Source organism: Filicampus tigris, chromosome 9 (assembly GCF_054856515.1).
Source record: "Filicampus tigris isolate MCC_2025a chromosome 9, RoL_Ftig_1.0, whole genome shotgun sequence".
In the NCBI taxonomy this organism is placed as follows: Eukaryota; Metazoa; Chordata; class Actinopteri; order Syngnathiformes; family Syngnathidae; genus Filicampus; species Filicampus tigris.
In genome coordinates, this window is record NC_141225.1 from 1,212,813 (window position 1) to 1,239,326 (window position 26,514).

Sequence of the window (26,514 nt, forward strand, 5' to 3'; positions counted from 1 at the left end):
AAGGTCATTTCGGTGTAAAACCAGTACAATGGAAAAGCGTCTTATGTATGTTACTGTTGAACTGTATAAAATACAGGCACAATGCAGTAATTCTATTGTATGCTTTTTTTTTTTTTTACCTGACTACATCCATGGAGGCAGCACCTGACTTGAAGAAATCAGTGGAGTCTTCAATCTGACTGACGTTGGTCAGAATGCTCCGCCACACTGACTGTAAGGAGTAAAAACAATTAACTGTTTTTGCTATAAGTCACGAAACAGTATTGATATATCTTCCCTACAATGCATGAACTCATTAATTCAATAAGACAGATGCTACCTTGATCTGATCAGCAATGCTTTTTTCCTCCTCAGTTAGCTCCACAGCTGCTCTGCTTCGTGAGCAAAAGTACTGTGAGGCAGGTATCATCTTCCCGTCCTCAAACTGTAAATTCTTTACCAACAGCTATAAGTGGAAAGAGTTTAAAAAGACACAATTTAAAAGTTTACCCAGTAACATTTTTATTTAGTTTTTCAGTAATCCAGAGGATTGTGGACAGAGACGACCCTCCCTACACGCAGATCACGCAATGTGCGTAGGGCCTCATCTTCCGTGGAGGGGCCCTATTTGCACAAGGGGACACATTGCACCAATGACGAGAATCAGCATCTGACCAATCTGACGGAACACTCCATGTACCTGACACATCCAAAATCAACATCTGCTTCCCATACCTTCTAATAGCTTGCTAGTGTTACAGGCATAGCCTGAGGCAGCACGTGTGACGTGTGCTGGTGGTGGGAGAAAACCCGGAAGAAAAGTGCTGGTGTAGGAGAGAAAAGGAGATAATAAATAAAATAGAAAAATAAATAGAACCCCGATTGCTAAGATACTTGACGCCTCGTTGTCTTTGTCCACCACGCTGACTGCAGACCGCCGCGGACCGGGTGAACACCACCGACGACGGTCGCTTTGGCGCTAGCAGCGCGAACAAGCATCTTGCCTGTAGTTCGCCATTCAGAGCAGCACTTGGTGGCGCCGCAACCGGATGGGAATGGCTACTTACTCCGCCACATTTGGTGTCAACCAACCCATTCGTAACACCTACAAACGAGTGGCGGGCGCCAAGAGGTGAGCTAGCAGAGGCAGTGGAAGAAACTTATAATCGTTGTATGAGCCTTCCCACCTCACCTGTCCTGTGTTCATGTGGGAGGAACAATAATGCTGGTGACCACATGAAGCCATCGTTTCAAATAGACTGTGACTGTCATAAAAGTGAACCAGGCCATGCCTTCTCCAACTGCTGCAACACTTCTCTGCATAGCAGCAATCCGCTGCCTTCTTACTGTCAACCTGACCTCTCCAAGGTGAGGAGTGCTAACCTTTCACTACACTGCTCAACGAATATATATGATGGAGGCTGTCAGGTTGGTAGTGATGATTAATATTTTGACCAAAGAGAGCAAATACCTACGCTACGACCAGGCCATTTTGACGGCATGGGATCCTGGAGAGACTTCCTTCACCAGTTTGAAAGCTGTGCCCAAGCAAATCATTGGTCTGAGAAAATTATGGCTGTCCAACTGAGGTTCAGCCTGACAGGTGCAGCCGGTGCCATAGTCCACAAAAACCCACGATCTTCCAGATGGAACTACCAACAAATAGTTGATGAAATTGAAACCGCCTATGTTCCACGTTCAGAGCATGCTGCCGCCATTGCTGTTGAATTGAGGCGGAGACGCAGATATCCAGGCGAGACTCTTCAAAGCCCCCGAGATGACATTGACGAAAAAGTGTCCATCGCATATGCTGCCCGTGTGGAGCTGGAGCAGGAGGCAATAAATGTGGAGATCTTCAGCAACGCCCTCGCGGATGCTGACTTGGTGCAGAAACTTCTGGAGCAGCAGCCGCGCACACCGATATGAGACAACCAGAAGAGCTGCCCGAGCTGTCACCCAGCAAATGCAACCAAGTTCCCAAGCATCAGCAGAGCGGCACATCAGAGCAGCAATGGTACAGGAGGCGGCCTGACCTTCCTTGGCGGTAGGTCAGGGCTCAGTGGGGGTGGCGGACCATTCTTTTGTCCAGCTAGCACCTCCCCGTAACCTGCAGCCCGGTAAGGGGGAGAGTGTAAAAGGGAACCGTGGGAGGGTTGTGTGTCACAACTGTGGTGGCGTATGACATATACAGAAAAACTGCTCTTCGCCTCGCCAGCCCAAAAGCACTTCCCCAAGTTTTGGTGTGACCCCATCACCTGACTCTGTTACAATAGTTAGCCGCGTAAAAGACACAGAGGACGAGATGAATGTTTCAATAGAAATTCACGGGATACAAATGCGTGCTGTCCTAGACTCAGGCGCTCGGAGAAATGTGTTACCGCTTTGCCTTTACAACACTATCCCTCCCGAATGCAAACCGCAGATGCGTCCCTCTAGTGCTCAGGTTTTGCAGGGCATCGGCCCTGGTGGTGTAGCTGTCTTGGGCGAGGCAGATGCTTGTGAATGTTGGTACAAAAACGGTAAATGTAAATTTTGTTGTGGCTAATACCACAAATAGTACTGAAGCTATCCTCGGGCATCCTTTCCTTCAGCAAGCAGAGACGCAGCAGAACTATGGCCGTCAAGAGGCTATTCTTTTTGGTGGGAGTGTGCCACGCTGCAACCCGAGCCACAAAGTCCAGACCTACATTGTTCGAGTAGCCCGCACCACGATGTTAGCATCCGACTGCGAGTATGTGGTCCCGGGAGTAATTAGTCATCGTCATGTAGGAGTGGGTGATATGATGATGACCCCAACCAAAGGCTTTGTCGAAAAGCATCAGGTTCTAGTGGCTCGGGCAGTGGTACAGCCGAGGAACTCAGCAACCATGACCATTCGAGTTTTCAACCCGGGCGCTGAGCCACTCACTCTAAAAAGGGGTGGTGGTTGGAGTCCTGCAGCCAGCCGAGGTATTGGAGAAGGTTGGACCACAGCCGTCAGTGGCACAAACAGAGTTATCTAAAATTAGGTTTTCGACAGTACCCGTCCACTTACAAGCGTTGTACTCTGAGAGCTGTGTCAACCTCTGTGTGTCTGATCGTCTTAGGCTGGCACATTTGTTACAGTCTCACGGATACGTTTTCTCCACGGGTCCGAATGATTTAGGTCGTACCAACCTAGTTCAGCATGACATTTTAACCACGCCGGGTCCCTCCCTCCGCGTAGGATGTCAAGTGAGAAACAGGCTGCTGCTGATGGGCAATTACAGCAGAGTTTGGCTGTTGGTGTGGCTCAACCCAGCAATTAGCGGAATATGATTTTCAGATGCGCTCTCTAGAAGACCCTGCCGTTCTTGCCCGTGCGCGATGCAGGAGCCTGCGTTGGGTGATCGTTCTCAGGGTAATGCGATGCAGTGCACTCTGGCAGGTACCACAGGTGGTGGGGTACATACACTGCATTCCCAAGTCGGAGTAGTTGAGGATAATAGAAATGTGTTGACCCCCGAAGCAAGCATGATACCGATGTCGAGTCCCCCGCATGCAAACGATCACATTCAATCTTGCCTAAGTGTCCACCGTGTGAGCGAGTAATCACCTGCCAACCTGTTCAGTGGTTGGACCCCAGAACAATTAGTCGATGGGCAAAACGCAGACACAGACATTGCCCCATTAAAGATGTGGTTAGAGGAGGGGAACGGTCGGCCACCTTGGACTGCTCAACATGGCCCAGTCACCAAGGTGTACTGGGCGCAATGGAAGAGACTCTATCTGAAAGATGGGGTTGTGATGAGGAAGTATTAATCTCCCGATGGGAAAGAGTTCCACTCTCAGACTTTGCTGCCCCGCACATTTAGAAATGGCCTCATGGAGCAGATGTGTGGGTGGTCATTTTGGGGTGGAGAGGACCCTGGCCAGACTCCAGACCAGGTTCTATTGGTATAACATGAAAGATGATGTTACCTTATGGTCCCGCACTTGCACAAGCTGCGCTGCTAAGGCTCGGCCAAAGAAAACACCTCAAGCTGCTATGGGAACCGTGCGGGTGGGTTCACCCATGGAGAGAGTGGCAATTGACTTGTTGGGACCACTGAACAAGACAGGGGGACATAACCGCTACATACTGGTCATACAGGACTACTTCAGCAAGTGGGTGGAGGCCTACCCGGTCCCCGACGAACAAGCATCAACTGTCGCTGAAAAGATTGCATCTGAGTGGGTGTGTAGGTACGGTGCTCCCAATAGCCTACACAGTGCCCAAGGCACCAATTTTGAGTCAGCAGTTTTTCAAAGAATGTGTGAACTGTTGGGAATTGAGAAGACCCGCACTACTTCATTCCACCCCCAGTCAGATGGCCAGGAGGAGCGTTTCAATGCCACCTTGTAGAAGATCCTGGCCACCACTGCAGAGCGCTGCCACTGGGACTGGGACTTGATGATTCCGTATGCGGTGATGGCGTACTGATCCACCAGACACAGCTCCACTGGACTAACCCCGAATATGATGCTCTTTGGGTGTGAAATAACTGAACCAATTGACTTGGTAGTCGGTCCACCACCAGACGACGTTGATAACACACCACCCGTATGTCATGCAGCTCAGAGAGCGATTGGAGCTTTCCCACCAACTAGCGCATGACGTGCTAGGAAGGTCAAGTGAACGAGCTAAGAGGCAATATGATAAGTACATTTGCAGAGCCCAATATAAAATTGGGGATGCAGTGTGGCACCTGGTCAAAGGGAACAAAAGAGTGAAGAATAGTCAGAAAGTTCTTATCTGCTTACGAAGGCCCCTACTTTGTGGTGGGCGTGTTCGAGGACCTGGTTTACAGGATAAAAAAAAGTCTGCGGTCCGGCGCCAAGGTGGTTCACCATGACAAGTTGAAGCCTTACCATTCCCGAACAACGCTTGACAGCAGTTGGGCCCATCAGGATGCCAACTCCTGGGCTCTGGTTGAGGTGCAGTCCCCTCCACTTGACCCTGACTCAACTGTTCCTGATGCCGGTCCCCTCGACCTATGGGACACACCATTGGATCCAGAGGATGTTGTCCCAGTAGGGGCTACTTCAAGCCACATCGACTCATCACTGCCTGCAGCAGGGGACAGCAGTCCTTCTTCTGGACGTGGTGCCCCCCCTCAACTGGATGAGATGGGAACCGGACTCTCCCCAGCAATCAGGCTGTGACTCATCTTTCATCTTCTGCACGTTTGCAGGTGCCACGGAGGGTCCGCAGACCCCCAACATACTTTGGCGTAGGGTGCAGGCGGATCGCTGCCCTACTCAGATATATATAAATAAATAAATAAATAAAATGTTGCTTATGGATCTTATGCATGATACATTGTGTTGGGGTATGTTGCTGTGTGGATGGGAAGTAATGCAAGTAGTGTAGTATTGTCCTGGAGTGATGTTAAGGGTTTTATCATCATCCAGAGTGGGGGTAGTGTTTCAGGCATAGCCTGAGGCAGCTACATATGGCGTGTGACGTGTGCTGGTGGCGGGAGAAAACCCGGAAGAAAAGTGCTGGTGTAGGAGAGAAAAGAAGGAGATAATAAATAAAATAGAAAAATAAACAGAACCCCGATTGCTAAGATACTTGACACCTCGTTGTCTTTGTCCACCACGCTGACTGCAGTCAGTTCGCCCCTTACCACGGTTTGGGGCTGATACGACTGACTCAAGCCTGATCACGGAAGGTAACACTGAGCTGGGGCGGTTAGTGCTCTGCGCTCCTAAACTGGAGGCTACTGGGCGATCCCCAAGTTGGGTGGATGCCGCAAGAGTAAAAAGTAAAAATGGCGTCCGTGTAATATGAAGCAACAATTTTTTGTCAGAACACAACATATAATTTTTGCTAGTAATATTCCTATTAACGTTCATTTGATTTATATGTATATATATATACACATATACACACAATATATCTATACACATATACACACACACACACACACAGTGAAAATGGCAGGAGAAACAGATATAAAAATTTTCCCCTGGGTTGAGGGTTGTTAGGGGGTGCCCAGAGAGTGACAGGGAGTGGCCATGGCTGCGACGTAGCTCCGCCCCTGGTCAGCACATACAGTATTATACAGTGATATGATTGGATAACTTACTGCCTTACTGTCATTGCCAAAGAGCATGAGGCCTTCTTTAGTGACAATGCCAGGCCGACTTGCTCCAAGGATCTCCAGGGGCTTTCCATTCACAATGATACCATTATCTACCAGTGTGGAGCCATAGAAAGTCACTTTCTACACAAAAAGAGACACACAACACAGCAGCTGATGAGGACAATGCAGGGATTTACATTGTATGGGGTATACCTCCAACGGAGTCGCCAATCATCAAACGACCACTGGTACTTACTTAAGAAAAAAAAACAAAAGGTTTAGCAGTGGTTGCATTATATTCTCAGGATATTCAATAACATACATTTTGGCAGTGGTTATTAAAAATATAATATTAATTATGATTAGTTAATAGATACCTGTCCATCAACTTCTGACCAGGCACCAGGAATTTTGTCATTTCCTCTGATCCAGTTATGGAGAGCTTCAGCAGATTGGTTCCAGTTGATCTTCAAGAGACATTGATCATAAGACAACAATCTTGTACACATAATTTATTGTAACTGCTATTATCGAATGGTAAAGTGCCTCAACTGTTTTTATACAGCATGTTTTTTCATAAAACACTTAATATGACTCTTGAATCCATGCCGATCTCTCTTCTTTGTCCAAATTTCAGTCAAATCTGTCTTATTTAATAGTTAATAGTTAGCAGGTAGGGATGAGGATGTCAATATGTTGCTCAAGCGCCCCATCCACTGTAAACTGCTCCACCCATCTCAATTTCGAAGAGTGCCTTCGTTTCTGCATACTCCTTCCATGGCGTTACTTTTCTTGGTATGTGTGATTTTTGCATCAGTAAGCAAAAAGTGTCCCAATCCTTAGCCTCTCACTCCTCACTTGGTCACTCACTGCTGCAAATCTGCCATCAATCACTATTTAAGGCATCTTCCACATTTTCCCAGTTTGTTGTTTCAGCTCCTGCTCCATGAAAGTGTGCTCTTGTACTCTCAACAACTATGCCTTTTGAGATTAGCGTTTTTTAATCTTGTTTTATTTTTCTTCTTGCATTTAGTTTTCCTGGCTTTGCCCAGCGCCTTTTGGAAATGGAAAATGGAAATTGAATTTTACTGTCATTGCACGTCACAAGTACAGAGCAACAAGATTTGTTTAACAGTTTCAACCAGTCCAAGAAAACTAAAAAAACAATGACACCAACAAAGGGAGACAGAACGAGAGGGCTGACAGGTCACCAGGCAGCCCTCTGATTTTCTTTGATGAAGGAGAAAACAAAAGAAAGGATGATGGAAAAAGAGCACGTCCCAAACTATGCTCCTTTCTGAGAGGTGCACAGAGTGGGATTTGGAAAAACCTCAGCAAATAGCCACATGAATAAAAGACACAACAACAAAAACTCAAATACTTGCACGTGTGTACGGGGTTAGGGTGTATGGGGTGGGGGGGAGACAATACAGCCCTGACACACTGAGCCGGCACTCACAGTAACCTCCATGTCCTCCCCAGCACACCTACACTGACATGAAGGTATGGAGGAGGGTTGGGCGGAAGGTGTAGGTCTGTGTCTCTCATTCCTGTCCCGCTCCCAAAACACAGTGGGACTTATTTACTAATAAATGCGTAGGTATGTTCGGACTCAGCACACAAGTTGAATCGGTAGAGAGAATACTTTGAAGCCCTCAATTCCACCAACATGCCTTCCCATGAAAGCAGAGTCTGGGGTCTCAGAGGTCGACTTTCCTATCTCTAGGGTTGAGGTCACCGAGGTGGTTAAACAGCTGCTTGGTGGCAAGGCCACGGGGGTGGATAAGATCCGCCCAAAGTTCCTAAAGCAGTGGTGTCAAAGTCAAATGGACGGAGGGCCAAATAAAAAAATTCGCAACAAGCCGAGGGCCAGACTGATAGAATATTCATTGAATTTTTTTAAAATGTCCAGATTGGATCGGGTCCTTCGTGCCTGCTGATGATGTCACGCTTCATATATCTGTAATATATTTCTTTGCGTCTATGTATGTCACCCCCCTGGCTGTTGTGTTTTTATCTTCGGAGTTACTAAATAAAAAATAAAATAAAGTACATTACTGCTACTTTTGCGAGGCAGCTCGTACGTCACTTCCGTTTGTGTTTCTCCTGCCAAACTGGAAACAATTTTCTGGTTGACTCGGGCTGCAAGATTGTATGAACTGTACATAATGTGAAGTAAAACGGAGAGGATCATATGATTGGTATGATGTCTCTACCTGATCCTATTTTAGCGTGGCAAGGTATGAATGTGGGTGATCCTGTCAGAAAACACAGGCCCGTATTCCACTTGACATGTCTATTTATTGTGGTCCGCAACAACACAGACAAAGAATAACCTAGCAGCATCATCCAATGCATAGCCATTTGTTAACAATTTGCCTAGACATTGCAATTCACCGTATTAAGAAATTAATCAGCCAAACAATACATACAATACACATTCACACGTTTCATCACTAGAATAGATAGCATATGAGCCAAAATAACTAACTAGTGTTTATCAACGTGACATCACTCACGAGAACATATCTAGGCTATTATGCACAGCAGTTACCTGACACGAACTTAAATTATTAAACTCACCTTTTAACATTTACACACAACAACAAACGTGGTTAAACACGGGCAATCTGCAACTACTGAGTTTGCTGGCACGAACAAACTACAAGCTGTGTCGAAGGAGGAAAGACAAAAAAAAAGTCACTCACTATCAACACTTAGCGCTCGAATAGCGTTCAATGTCTGCTCACAGTGTAGGACATCTCAGCACTACGTCGAAACTCAATGAATTTATCAAATGCCAACAATTACTAATAATAAAACAACGTCAGATTTCTAACATGAAGTATTTCTTAATAAAGTGTGTTTTACTCCAAATAACTTTTCACCGCAATCCAATTCTGAAAGCCACGAAAAGTGACGTTAAGTCTTCAGTCAGCACGTAAAGCAGCCAAGGGGTGGCAAACATAGATGCAAAGAAATATATTACAAATATAGTGTAACGAATTGGGTTTTCTGTGTTGTGGTCGAATTTGTGTCTTGCCAAGTTGTGGCGTTTCCGAGGTTAATGAACGCATCGCGCGGCTCGCTGGATGGGAGGGCATGCGTCATACGAGCAAGAGGAGCGGAGGACGAAGAGGAGAGCCGTTGCTCTTTTTTGACTGAACGGTTGTACTGTATTGGCTTGTTAGCCGGTTGGACTAATAAAAACATGATAATTAAAACTACGTCCGGTGGCGTGTTCTTTGAAGTCGCTACAATATATTTTAAAGCATGACGTCTTCGGCAGGCGCAAAGAACCCGATCAGATCTGCTACTCACCCCGGCTTGCTGTGGGCCGGATTTAATAATAAAGCAATATCAGCCCATGGGCCGTAGAAAACCTTCTCGTGGGCCAGATGCCCACATATGTGTCCTAAAGAGTCTGGATGTTGTGGGGTTGTCCTGGTTAACCCACCTCTGCAACATCACATTGACATAGTTCTCCGGGAGCAGCAATGTGGTTCCAGCCACTGTAGATACAATACAATACAATACAATTTTATTTATATAGCGCTTTTCATGGCGGCACGGTGGTCGACTGGTTAGCACGTCCGCCTCACAGTTCAGAGGTCGCTGGTTCGATCCCGGCTCCGGCCTCCCTGTGGGGAGTTTGCATGTTCTCCCCGTGCCTGCGTGGGTTTTCTCCGGGCACTCCGGTTTCCTCCCACATTCCAAAAACATGCATGGTAAGTTGATTGGATACTCTAAATTGGCCCTAGGTGTGATTGTGAGTGCGGATGTTTGTCTCTGTGTGCCCTGCGATTGGCTGGCAACCAGTTCAGGGTGTCCCCCGCCTACTGCCCAAAGACAGCTGGGATAGGCTCCAGCACGCCCCGCGACCCTTGTGAGGAGAAGCGGTACAGATAATGGATGGATGGATGGATAGCGCTTTTCATAACAGCTAGAGCTGTAACAAAGCACTTTACAAACAATACAATAAATGGAACAAAAGCAATAAAAGGCTGTGATACATGTATTAATAAATATAGATATAAATAATATATAAAATATAAATAAAAATATAGATAAATAAAGCCAATAAGTTGACATAAAACACTATACACAATTGACACCGGAAAAGACCCGAAAATTTCAGGTCTGATCAAAAGCCAGAGAAAAGAAATGTGTCTTCTGAGGCTCCGCTTGGTCCTCGGCACCTCGAGTAGCGCCTGGTCCACAGATCTGAGGCTGCGGGAAGGTGCGTAGGAGTGGAGGAGCTTGGAGAGGTACACCAGGGCGAGGCCATTTAAGGATTTAAAGACAAATAGGAGAATCTTAAATTGGACCCTGAAATGCACTTGGAGCCAGTGAAGGGAGGCCAGAATTGGTGTTTTGTGCTCGGTCTTCCGAGCTCCAGTTAGTAGGCGGGCAGCAGCATTTTGGACCAACTGGAGACGTTTGGGGGAGGACTGGCTGACTCCAAAATAAAGTGCATTGCAGTAATCTAGCCGAGATGTGACAAAGGCATGGATGACTGTTTCAAGTGCTGATGGGAAAGGAGGGGCTTTACCTTAGCCAGCTGTCTAAGGTGAAGGAAGCTGGACTTTACAACAGCGCTGATTTGCTGGTCCAATTTAAGATCACTATCTATTTTGAAACCCAAGTTTAAGATTGTTGGCTTTAGATATGAAGTCAGGGGGCCCAGGTCAACAGGGTGGGATGGAGACGAGCCACTGGGACCGAACACCATAACTTCTGTTTTCTTTTTGTTGAAATTTAGGAAATTTAGTGACATCCAGTCTTTGATGTCCTCTAGGCAGGACAAAAGTGGTCTTAAGGAGAAAGCCTCTTTTTTGCTTAGCGGGATATAGATTTGACAGTCATCGGCGTAGCAGTGGAAGGAAATACTATATTTTCTAAGGATGGAACCCAGGGGCATCAAATACAATGAGAACAGCAATGGCCCCAAAATAGAACCCTAGCATACGATAGAGGGGCAGACCGGAACTCAGAGGAACCTAGGCTAAGAGAAAAAGTCCTGCCAGCCAAATAGGATCTAAACCACAGTAGAGCGCATCCACTAATGCCCACTTGGTGTTGTCAGACCTGAATCAGACATGACAAATGGTCTCTCTTGGACTCCTTCACCTTTCTCTGGTAACGACGCCAGCAGTCCTTGAGTCCTTGAGACCTGCAGCGTGTCTTTTTTCCACCTGCATTCAGATCTGCGGCATTCTTGTTTAGCTGTGCGAGTGCTCTCCTTAAACCATGGCTCCGGTCTAATTTTTTGCCGCATAATTTTTAATGGAGCCACGGAGTCCAAAATATTAAGGCAAGATGAATGGAACCAAGTGCTGAGTTCCTCTGTGTTTGAAGAGGGAACACATAGCTGATCAAAGGCATCAGATAACTGACTAGCAGTGAGGTGGTTAAGATTAAGATTCTGAGGGGTTGACTCATGTTGATGAGTACTTCCCACATCTTACTGAAGTACGTGAGGATAATTTAAAGTTAATAAAGTCTCATCTTTGTCTGTTTGCAGATGTGCCCACAAAGACCCAAGTATTGCATCACAACATTGATAAAACAGCACACCTAGCGAGTTAACCACGACAATCGCCGTCGGTTACAAAAGCAGGTCGATCACATGCTGGAGAATGGCATTACAGAGCCCAGGTCCAATTTGTGCAGCTCAACATATCTCCTCTGCTGTAAATCTTATGGTTCAGAATGCTTTTGTACAGACTTTCGCAAAGTAAATAGCAGAGCTGGGCACTTTACCCTTTTTTGCCCGCCCGTCCTCCGTCCACGACCTGTGTACCCTTCCGTCCTCATCCCTCCGTCCTTATTCATAAAAATGATCGTCCTCCGACGCCGTCTGTCCATAAAGGACATAAAGGACTAGTCCTTTTAAAGCGCTTCAATCCTTACATTCCGTCGGTTTGTTGTGATGCGAGGCTTACCAGAATGACATTGTGGTCTATTCCCAGCCATGGGATGATCATGTCCAGTAGTGGTACACTGTTTTCTAGGCTACGTGATGCAAACCTCACACTAAACTTGGCAAAACCTTAATTTGGCCAAGCTTCTGCGAGCAAAGTGGCTAGTCATGGCCAGGTTAAACCATTGCATGCTAAAAATTAAAGCAATTCTGTCTTTCCCAGCTCCTCTTCTCCTGCGTGTGACCTCCACTGTTTTTTTGTGAGTGGCAGGATATTACAGATGCTTCCGTAAAAAAATTCTCTGCTGTTGCTGTTCCACTCACTGATCTGTTGAGTCCAAAAGCTGAACAGATTTTATTGTTTGGCCCGTGATGGCTTACTGGTGGAGGCCTGGGGTCAGCTTTTTACCTCTGAATTAAAATTATCTCGGGAAATAACTTCATCAAAACAACAATCATACAAAAAAAATATATATATATTATATTATGTTTATTATGTATTATATTTTTAAATAGATTTATACTTTAAAAAAATAAAAGCAGTCAGAAATAAGAGGAATTTGCCTCAGGTTACATTACCTTTGCATTGTCTTTTTTCTGGATGCACTCGTATGTGGCACCTTCTTGTGGCTGTGTGATTCGTGGAGCGTTCCCCTCTGCAATCAACCTGACAGCTTCTACCTTGAAACAGAAAAATACATTTCAAATATACAACGGTTGTCAGAAAACTTCCAGGACTGGTGTTACAATACAATGGTACCTCAACGTACGAGTGACCAGACCAACAGGTTTTGCGAGATACAAGCCGTTGCTCTGGGTTTTTTTTGTCTTGAACTGCTGACAAAAATGTTAGTTATGACGGCCAGATGGCACCAGTAGTCTTTACAAGCAGCAGTTTGGCAGACTATGGACAAAAGACCTTTACTGCTACTCCTGTTTGAAGTTTGCTGGAAAATTAAACAAAAAACAAAGAGCCAAACGCCACGAAACTAGTGATGGCATGACATTTCTTTTGAGTGAATTGAATCATTGTGATCAGTTCATCAAAAATAATCATGCAAAAGATTCATTCACCGAATCGTTCGACCCCCTCCTACCCCAACCTCTGATGTTTATCCACTACTATGTCAGGCTGGTTGCCTATCACCAGTTTGTCAGTCTGGATCTGGAAGTCCCACAGGTTATTGGCTTGGTTGTTCTCAACCGCCTTTGGAGGTGCCTGACATCTTCATTCTGGGACCTCTAATCCATATTTGGTACAGATGTTCCGGTACACTATACCTGGTTATGCCGCTCCATGTATGCCTTGCCAGCCAGCATCTCTCGCCCTGCTATGATATGCTCCACTGTCTCTGGGGCCATTTTGCAGAGCTGGGGTAGACCCTGTGTTGTGCTTAGAGCCTATTCTTGTGCTACCATGATTAGCGCCCCTGTCTTTCAGTCCAGCCTTTTCCAGTCACTGGTATGTTTTCTTGATGTCTTTCAGTAACAGTCCAGCTTTTCCTGACACTAGTATGTTTTCTCAATGTCAGCCACTTCTTCAATTTGGCAGTGGTACATGCCACTTAGCAGCTTGTCTTTCCATAACAGTCCATCTGGCTATTCTCCTCTCCTTTCTGCACTTCTGTTGCCTGAGGCATTCACTACGCAGGCCGTCCTTGGGGGCCATCATCTTGATGTATTCTTGGAGGCTTGTTGTTCACTCCTGGATAGTGCCCTGGATGCTCAATAGTCCGCGGCCCCCTCTTTCCGCTCTCTGTACTGCCTCAGAATGCTGGACTTGGGGTGGAACCCTCCATGCATTCTAAGGAGCTTTCTTGTCTTGTTATCAGTGGCTTGCATCTCTTCTAGTGGCCAGGGAATTATATCAGCAGGGTTTATGATTACTGGCAAGGCATAGGTGTTGATGGCCCGGATCTTATTCTTGCCGTTCAGCTGACTATTCAGGATCTGCCTCACCCTCCTTAGGTATTTGGTCGTGGCCGCCCTCCGAGCTACCTCGTCATGATTGCTATTTGCCTGTGGAATTCCAAGGTATTTGTAGCTGTCCTGCACATCTGCTATGCTGCCTTTAGGTAGTCCAATCCACTCGGTTGTGATCATCTTCACTCGCCTAGATATCATTCGCCCACATATGTAGTCCGAATGACATTTCGATGTCAACCAGTAGTTGGTGTTTGGTACCCCTGGTGTTATTATCCATCCAACCATCCATTATTGATCCCGCTTATCCTCACAAGGGTCGCGGGGCGTGCTGGAGCCTATCCCAGCTGTCTTCGGGCTGTCAACTGATCACCATCTGGTGGTGAGTTGGCTCCGATGGTGGGGGAAGATGCCGGTCCGACCTGGCAGACCCAAACATATTGTGAGGGTTTGCTGGGAACGTCTGGCAGAATCCCCTGTCAGAAGGAGTTTCAAGTCCCACCTCCGGCAGAACTTTTCCCACGTCCCGGGGGAGGCGGGGGACATCGAGTCTGAGTGGACCATGTTTCGTGCCTCCATTGTTGAGGCGGCCGATCGGAGCTGTGGCCGCAAGGTGGTCGGTGCCTGTCGTGGTGGCAATCCCCGAACCCGCTGGTGGACACCAGCGGAAAGGGATGCTGTCCAGCTGAAGAAGGAGTCCTATTGGGCCTTTTTGGCCTGCGGAACCCCGGAGGCAGCTGACAGGTACCGGCTGGCCAAGCGGAATGCAGCTCTGGCGGTTGCTGAGGCAAAAACCCGGGTGTGGGAGGAGTTCGGGGAGGCCATGGAAAATGACTTCCGGACGGCTTTGAGGAAATTCTGGTCCACCATCCGACGTCTCAGGAGGGGGAAGCAGTGCACCATTAACACTGTTTGTAGTGGAGATGGGGTGCTGCTGACCTCAACTCGGGACGTTGTGGGTCGGTGGGGAGAGTACTTCGAAGACCTCCTCAATTCCACCGACACGCCTTCCACTGAGGAAGCAGAGCCTGGAGACTCTGAGGTGGGCTCTCCTATCTCTGGGGTTGAAGTAACCGAGGTAGTCAAAAAGCTCCTCGGTGGCAAAGCCCCGGGGGTGGATGAGATCCGCCCGGAGTTCATAAAGGCTCTGGATGTTGAGGGGCTGTCATGGTTGACACGTCTCTACAACATCGCGTGGACATCGGGGACAGTGCCTCTGGATTGGCAGACCGGGGTGGTGGTCCCCCGTTTTAAGAAGGGGGACCGGAGGGTGTGCTCCAATTACAGAGGGATCACACTCCTCAGCCTCCCCGGCAAGGTCTATTCAGGGGTGCTGGAGAGGAGGGTCCGTCGGAAGGTCGAATCCCGGATTCAGGAGGAGCAATGTGGTTTTCGTCCTGGCCGTGGAACAGTGGACCAGCTCTACACCCTCAGCAGGGTCCTCGAGGGTGCATGGGAGTTTGCCCAACCGGTCTACATGTGTTTTGTGGACTTGGAGAAGGCGTTCGACCGTGTCCCTCGGGGAGTTCTGTGGGGGTGCTTCGGGAGTACGGGGTACCGAGCCCCCTGATAAGGGCTGTCCGGTCCCTGTACCACCGATGCCAGAGTTTGGAGCCAAAGAAAAGAGGAGCCAAAGAGAGAGACAAAAAGAGAGAGAGAGAGAGAGAGACAAAAAGAGCAAGACCTTTTTATTCCCTCCAGCAAGTAGAGGTGTGAGCCTCAATTTGTGACATTAAAGTTAGATTTGAGTCTATTGAATTGTCTTTTTTAAAACCTTTGTGCATTTCACAATTTATAACTTGCATCAATTTTCATGCTTCAGCTGGAAACACCTCATTTTGAATCCATCCGAAGTTTAGGAGACAAAGATATGAGTTTAAACCTATATCTACACTGTTAGGTCATAAACCCGACCAGGAAAATTATTATTACCTTAGAGAAGCAGATTCATCAAAGCAAAGTTATCAGGATAAGCACAGTAAACAATACACAAACACACATTCTAATATGTTTAATTTCAAAGTAATTTTGATTGACCGAAAGGCATAGGAAGTTTAAAGCTGCAGTTCACATGTCGACCTCTTGGGGTCAGTCTTTGTCCAGCACTGCCAATGTTCATCAGGGTCTGGCCCCCTCCTGAGTGAATGCGGATCCCTCCACCTTCACGCTTGGGAGGCTCCAGAAAGTCTGTTTCAAAGGCAGTCCGAATCCGCAGCCCATTGTCTGTAGAAGCGGTCCAGGTGACAAAAAGTCTCTCCTTATCATGAGTTTGTCTATTTCTGAGTCCTAGCATGTTTTGGCAAATCAAATGACAGGGATTCCTTGGGGAACTCAATTGTTTTAAAGTGAGGCTGGAGCAGACTTGGTGGCAGTCCTGGCTGAATCTTGTGTCCAGCCCTGGAGACGTGGTCCACATGAAGGCATATTCATTACATTACCAATTAGGCCTGCACGATGTGTCTTTTGAACATCGCGATTGCGATGTGTGCATGCGCGATAGTCACATCGTAGGACGTGCGATGTTTTAACTTTTTTTTTTTTTCTTAGAACACGCAAACTTTTGTTTTGCTTCAAAGAAGCACCAAGCTACTCCGTGCTCTTAGACAGCCTGTCTCGCTCACCCCCTCCTTCCTGCCAATCAGTCACCGGCCCCTCCCCCTCCACTCTGTCACGCTGGAGGAATACACCCGCAACGACAGACAGACCATTAAAGTACCTTCTGCGCATACATAAGATGTAATACCCTTCCATACCTTTGGCGGCGGTAGTCACCATTTCTCATGGTTTGAACACTCCAACCGGAAAGCTGTTGGCTGGGGGCGGATTATAAAAATGTAAACGATGCATTCAGCTCTATTCTTTGCTCACGATGAACTCCCACGCGAAGCAAACCATCATGTTCTTGACACGGTATTGTGAAATACTTACAGTGTCAACCCTCGCTCTTGAATTTGTAAGATTAAGCCAGCGGGGTGTGCTCACTGTTTTTCCGCAGCCAATTATAGTGACCAAATGTCACGACTGGCGACGCCGATTCAACATGGGTAAACGCCCCCAAGACGCTTACAGATGGGTTACGACACTACGACGGTGGACTGGGTTGTTGGACAACATTTTGTTTATTCTCTTGGCCTCTACCTCTCTCGGGTACCTCTTCAGGTGAGTAGTCGAGGCTGTGAGTCTTTGCTTGGCAGTCTCAGGGGTCTCATCTGTATGCACAGATGCACAGAACTGCCTAAGAAATACAGCAAGTATCCACTTGCTGTATTTCTTAGGCAATTCTTTCTTAAGCATCATACTTTTGTTTTGCTCTGTTAGGAGGCTAACTTCTCTCAAGGTCGCTCTTACTTTCGCCTCTAGCCTTCTCTTCCATGGAGGTGGCCCATGATCCTTCCAGTTGTTCGTCTTATAGCCAAGCATCTCTAGGATAACATATACTGTAGCGTAGATCAGCCGGTAGGTTTCAGTGATATTCTCAGTAGGGATACTTATCAGTGCTGTGTTGACATCATTCAGTAGTGATTCTAATGGCAATTCTTTAGCTTTGGCAAGCAGGAGGTAGTTGAGTTCTTCCAGGACTTAATGATCTTCATTGGAGACTCGCCGGGGCCACCTAATGTTCTCAATGGTTCTAAAACTGCTATCAAAGCCATAGATTCTTGCGGCCAGAGTGTCGTTCAGGGGCCATGCTTCTGAGCCATAAAGCAGGATGGAGAGTACGGCTAAATTGATAATCCTGAGCTTCGTCCTGCGTGAGATGGACTGGTGCCGTCAGAGTGGTTTCGAGAGAGACTGCATAGTGGATGCTGCAAGGGCTCGTCTGCAATCTATCTCTGGCTTTAGGTCCCCGTTGTCTGTCACCATGGACCCCAGGAACACAAAGTTCTTGACGGGCTCGACGATGTCGCGTACAATTTGCATGGGAGGTGGATGTGGTCCATCCCTGACATACATGAACTTGGTTTTAGTCCAGCTCTCTTGGAGGCCAAGCTGTACTGCCCCCTCACTTTAAATGCCCAGAATGTCTCTCAGCTGATTGTAGGTTGTGCTGAGCAGAATGGTGTCGTCAGCATATTTCAGGCCAGTCAGGTGGTAGTCGCCAAAAGACACTCCGGGTACACGCTCCCAGACCCTGGACATTAGATGGTCGATGATGCGGTTAAAAAGGTCAGGAGCAGTCATGCAGCCCTGGCGGACGCCACTAGAGATGGTAAACCAGTCAGAGTCAATGCCGTTAATATGGACACAGCTCTCTGTGTTAATGTAGAGCAAATTAAACAGGGTGACGGTATATATATATACAGTATAGACAGTATATATATATATATATATATATATATATATATATATATATATATATATATATATATATATATACAGTATAGACAGTATATATATATATATATATATATATATATATATATATATATATATACACACACACACACACCCATAGGGGGTAAGCGTCAGTCACGGTTGGCCAATGTCGGATTGGTCTATCTGGGCCTTTAGACATCGAGTGAGTAGCTTGGCCATCGAAGTACACAGCCAGCTCCACAGCCAGCAGGTTCAGACATCTATCTAAACCTCCCTGAGGAGGTACTCCCAGCATGTCCAACTGGAAGGAGGCCTCGGGGCAGACCTACTTCCAGCTTCAGGTGGAACTCAACAAGGTGTTCAGAGAACATGGAACTCTTGGCCTTCCGGTTCAGACTGGAGTAATTTACATCTTCAGAAACAGTAATGCAAAAAAATCCATATCAGACCAATTGTAACTGAACTCTATTGCTCAGTAGAAAAATTGGTCATATTTGAGTTTTCTGTCCCTGCTCGGCATAAGTCTTTCTGTTCTGACAATTTCATCACTTACAGTGCCTCTGACTCCCTCTGGGAATAGAAATCTTTTGTAGATTGTGTTGACAGTATCATTAGCTTCAACAGCACACTCCCTCTGCAGCAGGATTGGCCCTGTGTCAAGTCCATCATCAGCCCAGAACACAGTGAACCCACCCTTTTTGTCACCGTGAATCAAGGTCCTGTGGGGTGAAAGATAAGTAAAAAATTGGATGAAGGAAATACGTGTGAACATGTATATCACTCACCAGTTTATAGCTGAGGCTCCCCTATGGCGAGGCAGCAATGAGGGGTGGTAGATGATGGATCCATGTTTGGGATGGTCAATAACCTCTGTGGGAATGAACTGGGAGCAGAAGGGCATGACGTTGAGTTCAGCAGCTGTGGCTTTGTACTGGGCCACAACCTCAGGTATGGCCTCGCCCCTTACACGCCAGCGAGGAAACCTGAACACGGGGACGCCATCCTTTTCTGCCTCTGTAGCTGTGGTAAAAAATATGATTTAAGGTTTAAACTGCATCAAAGGCTTATTGTACTGATTGGGCATGACCACACAATCCTCTTTCCATTGCACATGGGTTTCTCCCAGAGCTGGGCAGTCCGCCTTGGGGCCGGACCAGTCGGACCCTCCGGCCCGGCCGGATGCCCATTTTTGGGGCGGCTGGTGGCGGATGACAAATTTTAAAAAAAGGGCTCGACTAAGCAAGGCCGTAAGTGGATTTTAGTCCAGCCCACTAATCGGCCCTCATGCGTGTGACGTGGTCGCGAGGCATGCAAATGTGTGTGGAAAGTGTGGAAAATACATAAGTAACTTGTTGAATATGACTCCTTGTTGTCTGTTGGACCCAAATAATTATACAATACGACAAACCAACCCCAGGGCTCGCAATGGAAGTAAGCACACGCAGCTTTGTAAGTACTGGTGGCGCATTTGAACCGTGTTTGAAGCGTGTCCACAGCGGGTTTGAATAGTAAATTATCCAGCTAATGATCATTAAATAAACCTCTGCCATTAGTATCCCTCCTCTGGCGGCGTCATGACGCTTTTCTTTTTTTTTTAACAGGGCGGGGCGGGAAGGGAACACAGGTAAAGGGTGGAGGGTTGCGGCCGGGCCGGCAAAAAAGGGTTAAGTGCCCAGCTCTGGTTTCTCCCCTTGCCACCATCATGCTCATTTGTCAATGGATTTAATTCATTCATTTTAATCAGAAGGCTTCACTCTCTCTTGTGTGCTTGTTTGAAGCCGATACGACAAACGCCCTTGGAGGAGATAATGTTTGAAAACAGGCAACTTTTTTGCATGCATCCAACTTTAGAAGCAGTATTATGCTCTGCACTTACTGTAATTCAAAGTCTGTGGACTGTTAAACTGTATCCTGTATTATCAAAATGTTTTAAAATATTTTGTTTTTGTTTGGTTTGTTTGTTTTTATTTACAAGATATGATGCATGTTTTTGAGACAAATAACATGCAATTCAATCAGACACTTATAATTAATTTTCCCAAGCCTCGCAGAGCCGCAACATAAGGATGAAAGAGGCGCATGCGGCTCCTGAGCAGTGGGTTGCCAACCCCTGTGCTAAACCAAACAGGACGTCTGCAGTTTTGACATTTTTTAAAAATTTTGCACCATTTTTAGCCTTTTATAGATGTCATATTTTAACGAACTCCTCCTAGAGATTTGATACGTTCCAACGTTAGATGTTTCATCTAATCATGTTTAAGATGAAAAGTTAAGGAAAGCTTTTTATTTCGTTGCACGTGGTTGCCGTTGCGATGGGCTGTTTAGAAAGAAAAATCATGCCGTTTTTGAGAGTCTAAATCAGGTTTGGTCTGCGGGCCGAATACAGCTTAATTTGAGATCAAGCGGGCCGGACCAGTAAACTCATTGCAAAATTACATAGAACTAACAATAAGCCCACTTTTTTCCTTTGTATTAGTCACTAATACTAATAATTAGTGCAAAGAATGAGTAAATTATCAAAATGTTTATTAACAGAATTTTCCTTTTACATTATGAACAATATATTATGAACAAGAGAATAACATAAGAACATAAATAAAGTATGTGCAATTTTAACAACACTTTTACACAGTTAAACATATATTTAAGTGTGTTGTACATAAAACTGATCACAGAAATAGTAACAATGTTCCAAAAACATTTAGTACCAGCCTTGTGGAACTTAAAAACACTGTTTTTCAACATCTGGAAAGCAATTTGAACAAATGAATAACTTTCACAGCAATTATTCGTCTTGCTTGGAATTTGCACTTGAAACTTGACATCGTTTATCCTGCACAAGTGCATCAATATGAGGCATCATGTCCTGAGAAGCAGCCAATTTCAGAATCTCATTCAAATGCTTATGTGTGAGCTTTGAGCGCAGCTTTGTTTTATTAATGTTCATTAGTGAGAAAACTTGCTCACAAAGGTAGGTTGTCCCAAACATGGACAAAGTTTTAGCAGCTAGTGCTGTCAATGCGGGATAGCCTGGTAGGAGGTACTTGTAAAATGTGTCCAAGCTTACAGAGGCAAATCTGTCCTTCAGTTCTACATCACACTGCAGATCAATGATTTCAAGTTGCATGGCAACGGGCAAATCAGAAGTTTTGACTGTGAATGGTGAGCGAAAAACTGCAAACCTGAAATCTTTTCTCAAACTCCATCAACAGCCCTGAAATCTTCTCTTTGTACCGTTTCACGTCAGAATTAACGCTTGCTGCGCACATATCTTTTAAACAGGGAAAATGAGCAGGGTCACCGCTTGCCACCTGCGTCTCCCATAACCCGAGCTTTAACTTGAATGCACGTATGCTGTCATAATACTGTGTTACGATTTTTTTTGCGTCCCTGCAACATTTTGTTAAGAATATTCAAGTGCTCAGTGATGTCAACCATAAACGCAAGGTCCTGCAGCCACAGATGGCACTGTAATTCCTTAACAGGTTTACCTTTTTTCTCCATGAATTGTCCGATTTCATCACGTAAATCAAAGAAGCGCTTTAGCACAGCACCTCTGCTTAACCATCGTACGTTCGTGTGATAAGGCACACCATGGATAATGTTACAGTCACTGAGAAAGCTGTCAAATTGACGATGATTGAGACCTCTGGCTCGGATGAAATTAACAGTTCGGACAACCACCTCCATGACGTGATCCATTCTTAGCGATTTGCTGCATAATGCCTCCTGATGCAAAATGCAATGAAATGTCCAAAAATTACCTCCCCCATTTGCGGCTTGTACTTTATCTCTGAACTTTGTCACAACACCTGCCTTTTTACCGATCATTGACGGCGCACCATCAGTAGCCAGGCTTACGGCGCGTGACCAGTCCGCTCCGACTCTGTCCAGCGCTCCAACGACGGAGCTGAAAATGTCCTCAGCTGTTGTGGTGTCGATCATCGGCACCGGCTCGAGAAACTCCTCTGTGACATTCAAAGTCTTGTCAACTCCACGAATTAATATGGCCAGTTGAGCGACGTCCGTGATATCAGTACTCTCATCAATCGCAACAGAAAATGCCACAAATGACCCCACTTTGCGTTTTAGTTGGTGGTCCAAATCTGCAGAGAGTTCCGAAATCCTGTCTGCCACAGTATTTCTTGTCAAGCTTATATTGGCGAAAGCATGTCGCTTCTCAGGACACACAATTTCAGCAGCCGTCAGCAAGCAGTTTTTGATGAACTCTCCTTCACTGTACGGCTTTGATGCCATTGCTATTTGGCTCGCAATTAGGTAGCTGGCTTTCACCGCAGCATCACTGGCTTCTCGGCTCCGGGTGAAAACAGATTGCTGTTTCTTCAGACGCGCCATCATTTCATTTACCTTCTGTTTTCTCAATTCTCCATGCAAACTGTTGTATTTTTCACCATGCTGAGTTTCGTAATGGCGCCGAATATTGTATTCTTTAAGCACCGAAACTTGCTGCTGGCACACCAGGCACACGGGTTTCACCTCCGTGAACATATAAGAACATGTCCATTTTTCTTGAAAAGTCCGACACTCTGTGTCTACTTTTCTCCTTTTTGACAAAGACATTTTGCTGATGAGGGTGCGAGGCAAACGGAAAAGTAGATAATGCAATTGTCGCCAATAGACGCTGTACAGACGTTCAATTTTACCAGGTCAAGGTGGTCCTAGTTCCGCCGCAGTGTTGCTTTCATGTTGTCTGCACATACTAAAACACTGCGCCCCCTAGCGGATAATACAAGAACTACAAATTTTAAAGAAAATTCATATTTTTTTTATACAATGCAGCTTTCTTCCCCGGGCCGTACCAAACCACCAGACGGGCCGGATCCGGCCCGCGGGCCGTATGTTTGACACCCCTGGTCTAAATAAACCTAGGAAAACTTCTGAAAACTAATGAAACTTTACACACACATCAGGCCTGGCATCAAAATCTATATTTTAGAGTGTTGATGTTTTTGGGCCAGTACCTCAACATGCAATTACCCCAATGTTGCCAGGGTTGAGGGCCCTTTATAGCTGCTCGCAGTGCTACTTTTTATTTCATTTTTTTAATGCATTCCAATGGCCGTCAATTACAAGCGGATTTTCGTTAATCACAAGGCGGCCCAGTCCCTATCCCCCCACGAATAGTGGGAGTCGACTGTACTTATGCTATCGAAAAATTGCGATAGGCTTATTCTGTCAACCAATTCTGCTGACATACAACCTAGGAATTTTGTTTTAACTCATTGAAGAACTTACTTCATGTGTAATTTCAATCAATACTGTACTTCAGAATATTTGAATCATTGGCAAGTCCTTGTGTGTTGAAGTGTGTTTGAGTGAATGTGTTTTTTTATATGTGTGTGTGGGGGGGGGGGGTCTGTGTAATGTGCACATTGAAGTTTTGTATTGTCAATAAGCAACAATTATAGTTTGAATCAGGGTCAAAAAATTTTTGAAAGTCATGTGCATGCAGTTCAGACTGAAGCCCTCTCGGGGTCCCAAAGACCAGGGAATAATTCTTTGGTGGATGAGGGCCAAATGTCTTTGGTCTGGATAAAAGGTTGTTGCCACAAATTTTGTGGTCTTTGATCTGATCATAACAGAGTAGTGTATAGACTTGGTGAGGCCTCCCTACTGGGAGTTGTGCTGCCTTGTGTACGAGCAGCCATAGTTCCCGGAGCTGTAATGTTTTATTTTTGACAATTCAGCTGGGGAAACAGAAGAGGAGCCGGGTGACAAGATGGATGGAGGGGGTTAGGGATGGTATGTCAGTGGGAAAGGTGGTTAAATAACTGTATGTGGTGTTTATTTTGGATTAAAAGAGCATAAGCAGGGCTGGCAACCTATCAAAATTCACTTCCATAACAATTTGTCTGAATTTCCATAATTTTAACCTTTTGTCAAGATCACTACCAAAGGACCGCGTTACTGCAGTATATTATGTAAAAATATTTTTTTAAACCAGCAACCTGTTCAATTACACAACACAATCAGTACTCTATAATCGTAATTTTTATTATAATGTATTTATTGCATCAATCATGTTGTTGTTGTTGTTGTTCTTGGATCCGCATTAGCTCTCACAATATACAAGAGCTAATCTTACTTGGGGTCCATGGAAAAATGAGAATATAGTCATATAAAATTATATACAGTATAAAATTATTTTTCCTTCACGTGGAATGTATTGTGCTTCAACAGCAATACATCCTCCATCCATCCATCCATCCATTATCTGTACCGCTTCTCCTCACAAGGGTCGCGGGGCGTGCTGGAGCCTATCCCAGCTGTCTTTGGGCAGTAGGCGGGGGACACCCTGAACTGGTTGCCAGCCAATCGCAGGGCACACAGAGACAAACATCCGCACTCACAATCACACCTAGGGGCAATTTAGAGAGTCCAATCAACTTACCATGCATGTTTTTGGAATGTGGGAGGAAACCGGAGTGCCCGGAGAAAACCCACGCAGGCACGGGGAGAACATGCAAACTCCACACAGGGAGGCCGGAGCCGGGATCGAACCCACGACCTCTGAACTGTGAGGCGGACGTGCTAACCAGTCGACCACCGTGCCGCCACATCCTCCATCCATTTCCTGAACTGCTTTTCCTCACTAGGGTCGTAATACAGAAAATTTTCTTTTGAATTGTTATTCCATTTTTAAGGCCTAGATACACCAATCCAACATCGGACGTCGTAAGCGTCGAGGCGTCTGTTTGCGCCGTCTGATTGATGTAGCGAACACCATCGTAACATCGGACCTTCTTAGGAATCGTCTGGTGGCGTTTCAGCATGTTGAATCAGCGTCGTGAGTCGTGACATTTGGTCACTCTGATTTGCTGTTAGCTAATGAATCAGCACACGGGGCATGAACGGGAAGGGACAAATGCGGATAAACAGTGAAGCACGCCTTTGCTGCCTTAATCTTACAAGTACAAGAGCAAGAGTTGACAATGTAAGTATTTCACGATACTGTGTCAAAAGCTTGAGGGTTTGCTTCGCATGGGAGTTCATCGTGAGCGAAAAATATAGCTGAATGCACTGTTTATGTTTTTATAATCCGCCCCCGCCCTATAGCTTTCCGGTTGGCTTTTTCTAACCATGAGGAATAGAGACTACCGCCGCCGATGGTATCAATCAATCAATGACATTTATTTATTCAGCACTTTTCATACACGAAAAAGCAACTCAAAATGCTGTGGAATAAAAACATCCAAAACACAATATAAAAAGAAGACCCGCTAACTCCCTCCCTCCCAACATACACAAAGACATATATCCACCAGTACCACACACACATACAAAACACACAACCTGATAAACTGTGTTAAAAAGACATGGCAAGGCACAGAGAAACCATATGAGGAAAGGGTACCCAAGAGCTCATCCACGCTGAGGGGAATGACAGCCCACAGCCACAGGGAGCGCCACCATCACAGAGACCCCTGGCCCAGATTAACCTGGTAGACCCCACATTTAGTGTAGAGGCCCCCGGTCACCCGGACCTAAGGAGCCCCTGGTCAGATAAGTAAGATGGCCCAAGACTGTTAAGACATTTAAAAACTAATAAAAGCACCATAAAATCAATCCAATGCAGTGATTTTAAAACTGGGGTAATGTGCTCCTGCCCTCTGGTCCTTGTCAGCACCAGTGCGGCCAAGTTCTAGAGTAACTGTAAAGTGGAAACACTCTTTTTGGGGAGGCTAGATAGCAGGGCATTACAATAATCAAAAGAAAGAAAGAATCAGGACCTCCGTGTTAGCCTGAGAGAGAAATGGGCGGACTCTGGCAATATTCTTAAGGTTATAAAAACCTTAATAAATAAAACTGAGCTCAGAGTAAAAAGTTACGCCCAGGTTTTTCACAAATTGTGAGGGTTTAAAATCTTGTAGTTTTGGTAAAAGTTTCTCTCTCTGACCTTCAGGGCCAATAACTAAAACCTCAGTTTGGCCTGATTGAACTGTAGGAAATTCTCTGCCATCCGTGACTTAATATCTAAAATGCAATTTAAAAGGGTATCAATGGGTCCTGTGTCATCAGGAACACAATATATAGCTGTGTGCCATCAGTGTACAGTAGCTGTCTGTGGAAGCTGATGCCGTGTCTCCTGATGGGCCTAAAATTTAACCTTGGGGAACCCCACATTTAATTTCATGGGTTTTGGAGGAACAAGTATCCATACTTATAATTTTGTGGAATAATAGAAGGTCACGGCTACGTCTATGACTTTTGTACTTACCGTATGATAGAGGGGGCCTCAAATGCCCCAATCCATTATGGTAC

At 45.8% G+C, this 26,514-nt stretch overlaps 1 protein-coding gene across 2 annotated transcripts in view; it reads right to left on the minus strand.

Annotated features, from left to right (window-relative positions):
* Window positions 1–26,514, minus strand: part of aldh1l1 (aldehyde dehydrogenase 1 family, member L1) — an 80,956-nt gene that overhangs the window by 41,609 nt on the left and 12,833 nt on the right. For both annotated transcript variants that reach the window (XM_086040196.1, XM_086040195.1), the window contains exons 3-9: window positions 19,017–19,251; window positions 18,785–18,950; window positions 12,571–12,672; window positions 6,446–6,535; window positions 6,072–6,209; window positions 320–445; window positions 120–211 (exon numbers count right to left, since the gene is read on the minus strand). In XM_086040196.1, the coding sequence (XP_085896322.1) occupies window positions 120–211; window positions 320–445; window positions 6,072–6,209; window positions 6,446–6,535; window positions 12,571–12,672; window positions 18,785–18,950; window positions 19,017–19,251 (949 nt within the window). The remainder of the gene's footprint in view (window positions 1–119; window positions 212–319; window positions 446–6,071; window positions 6,210–6,445; window positions 6,536–12,570; window positions 12,673–18,784; window positions 18,951–19,016; window positions 19,252–26,514) is intronic.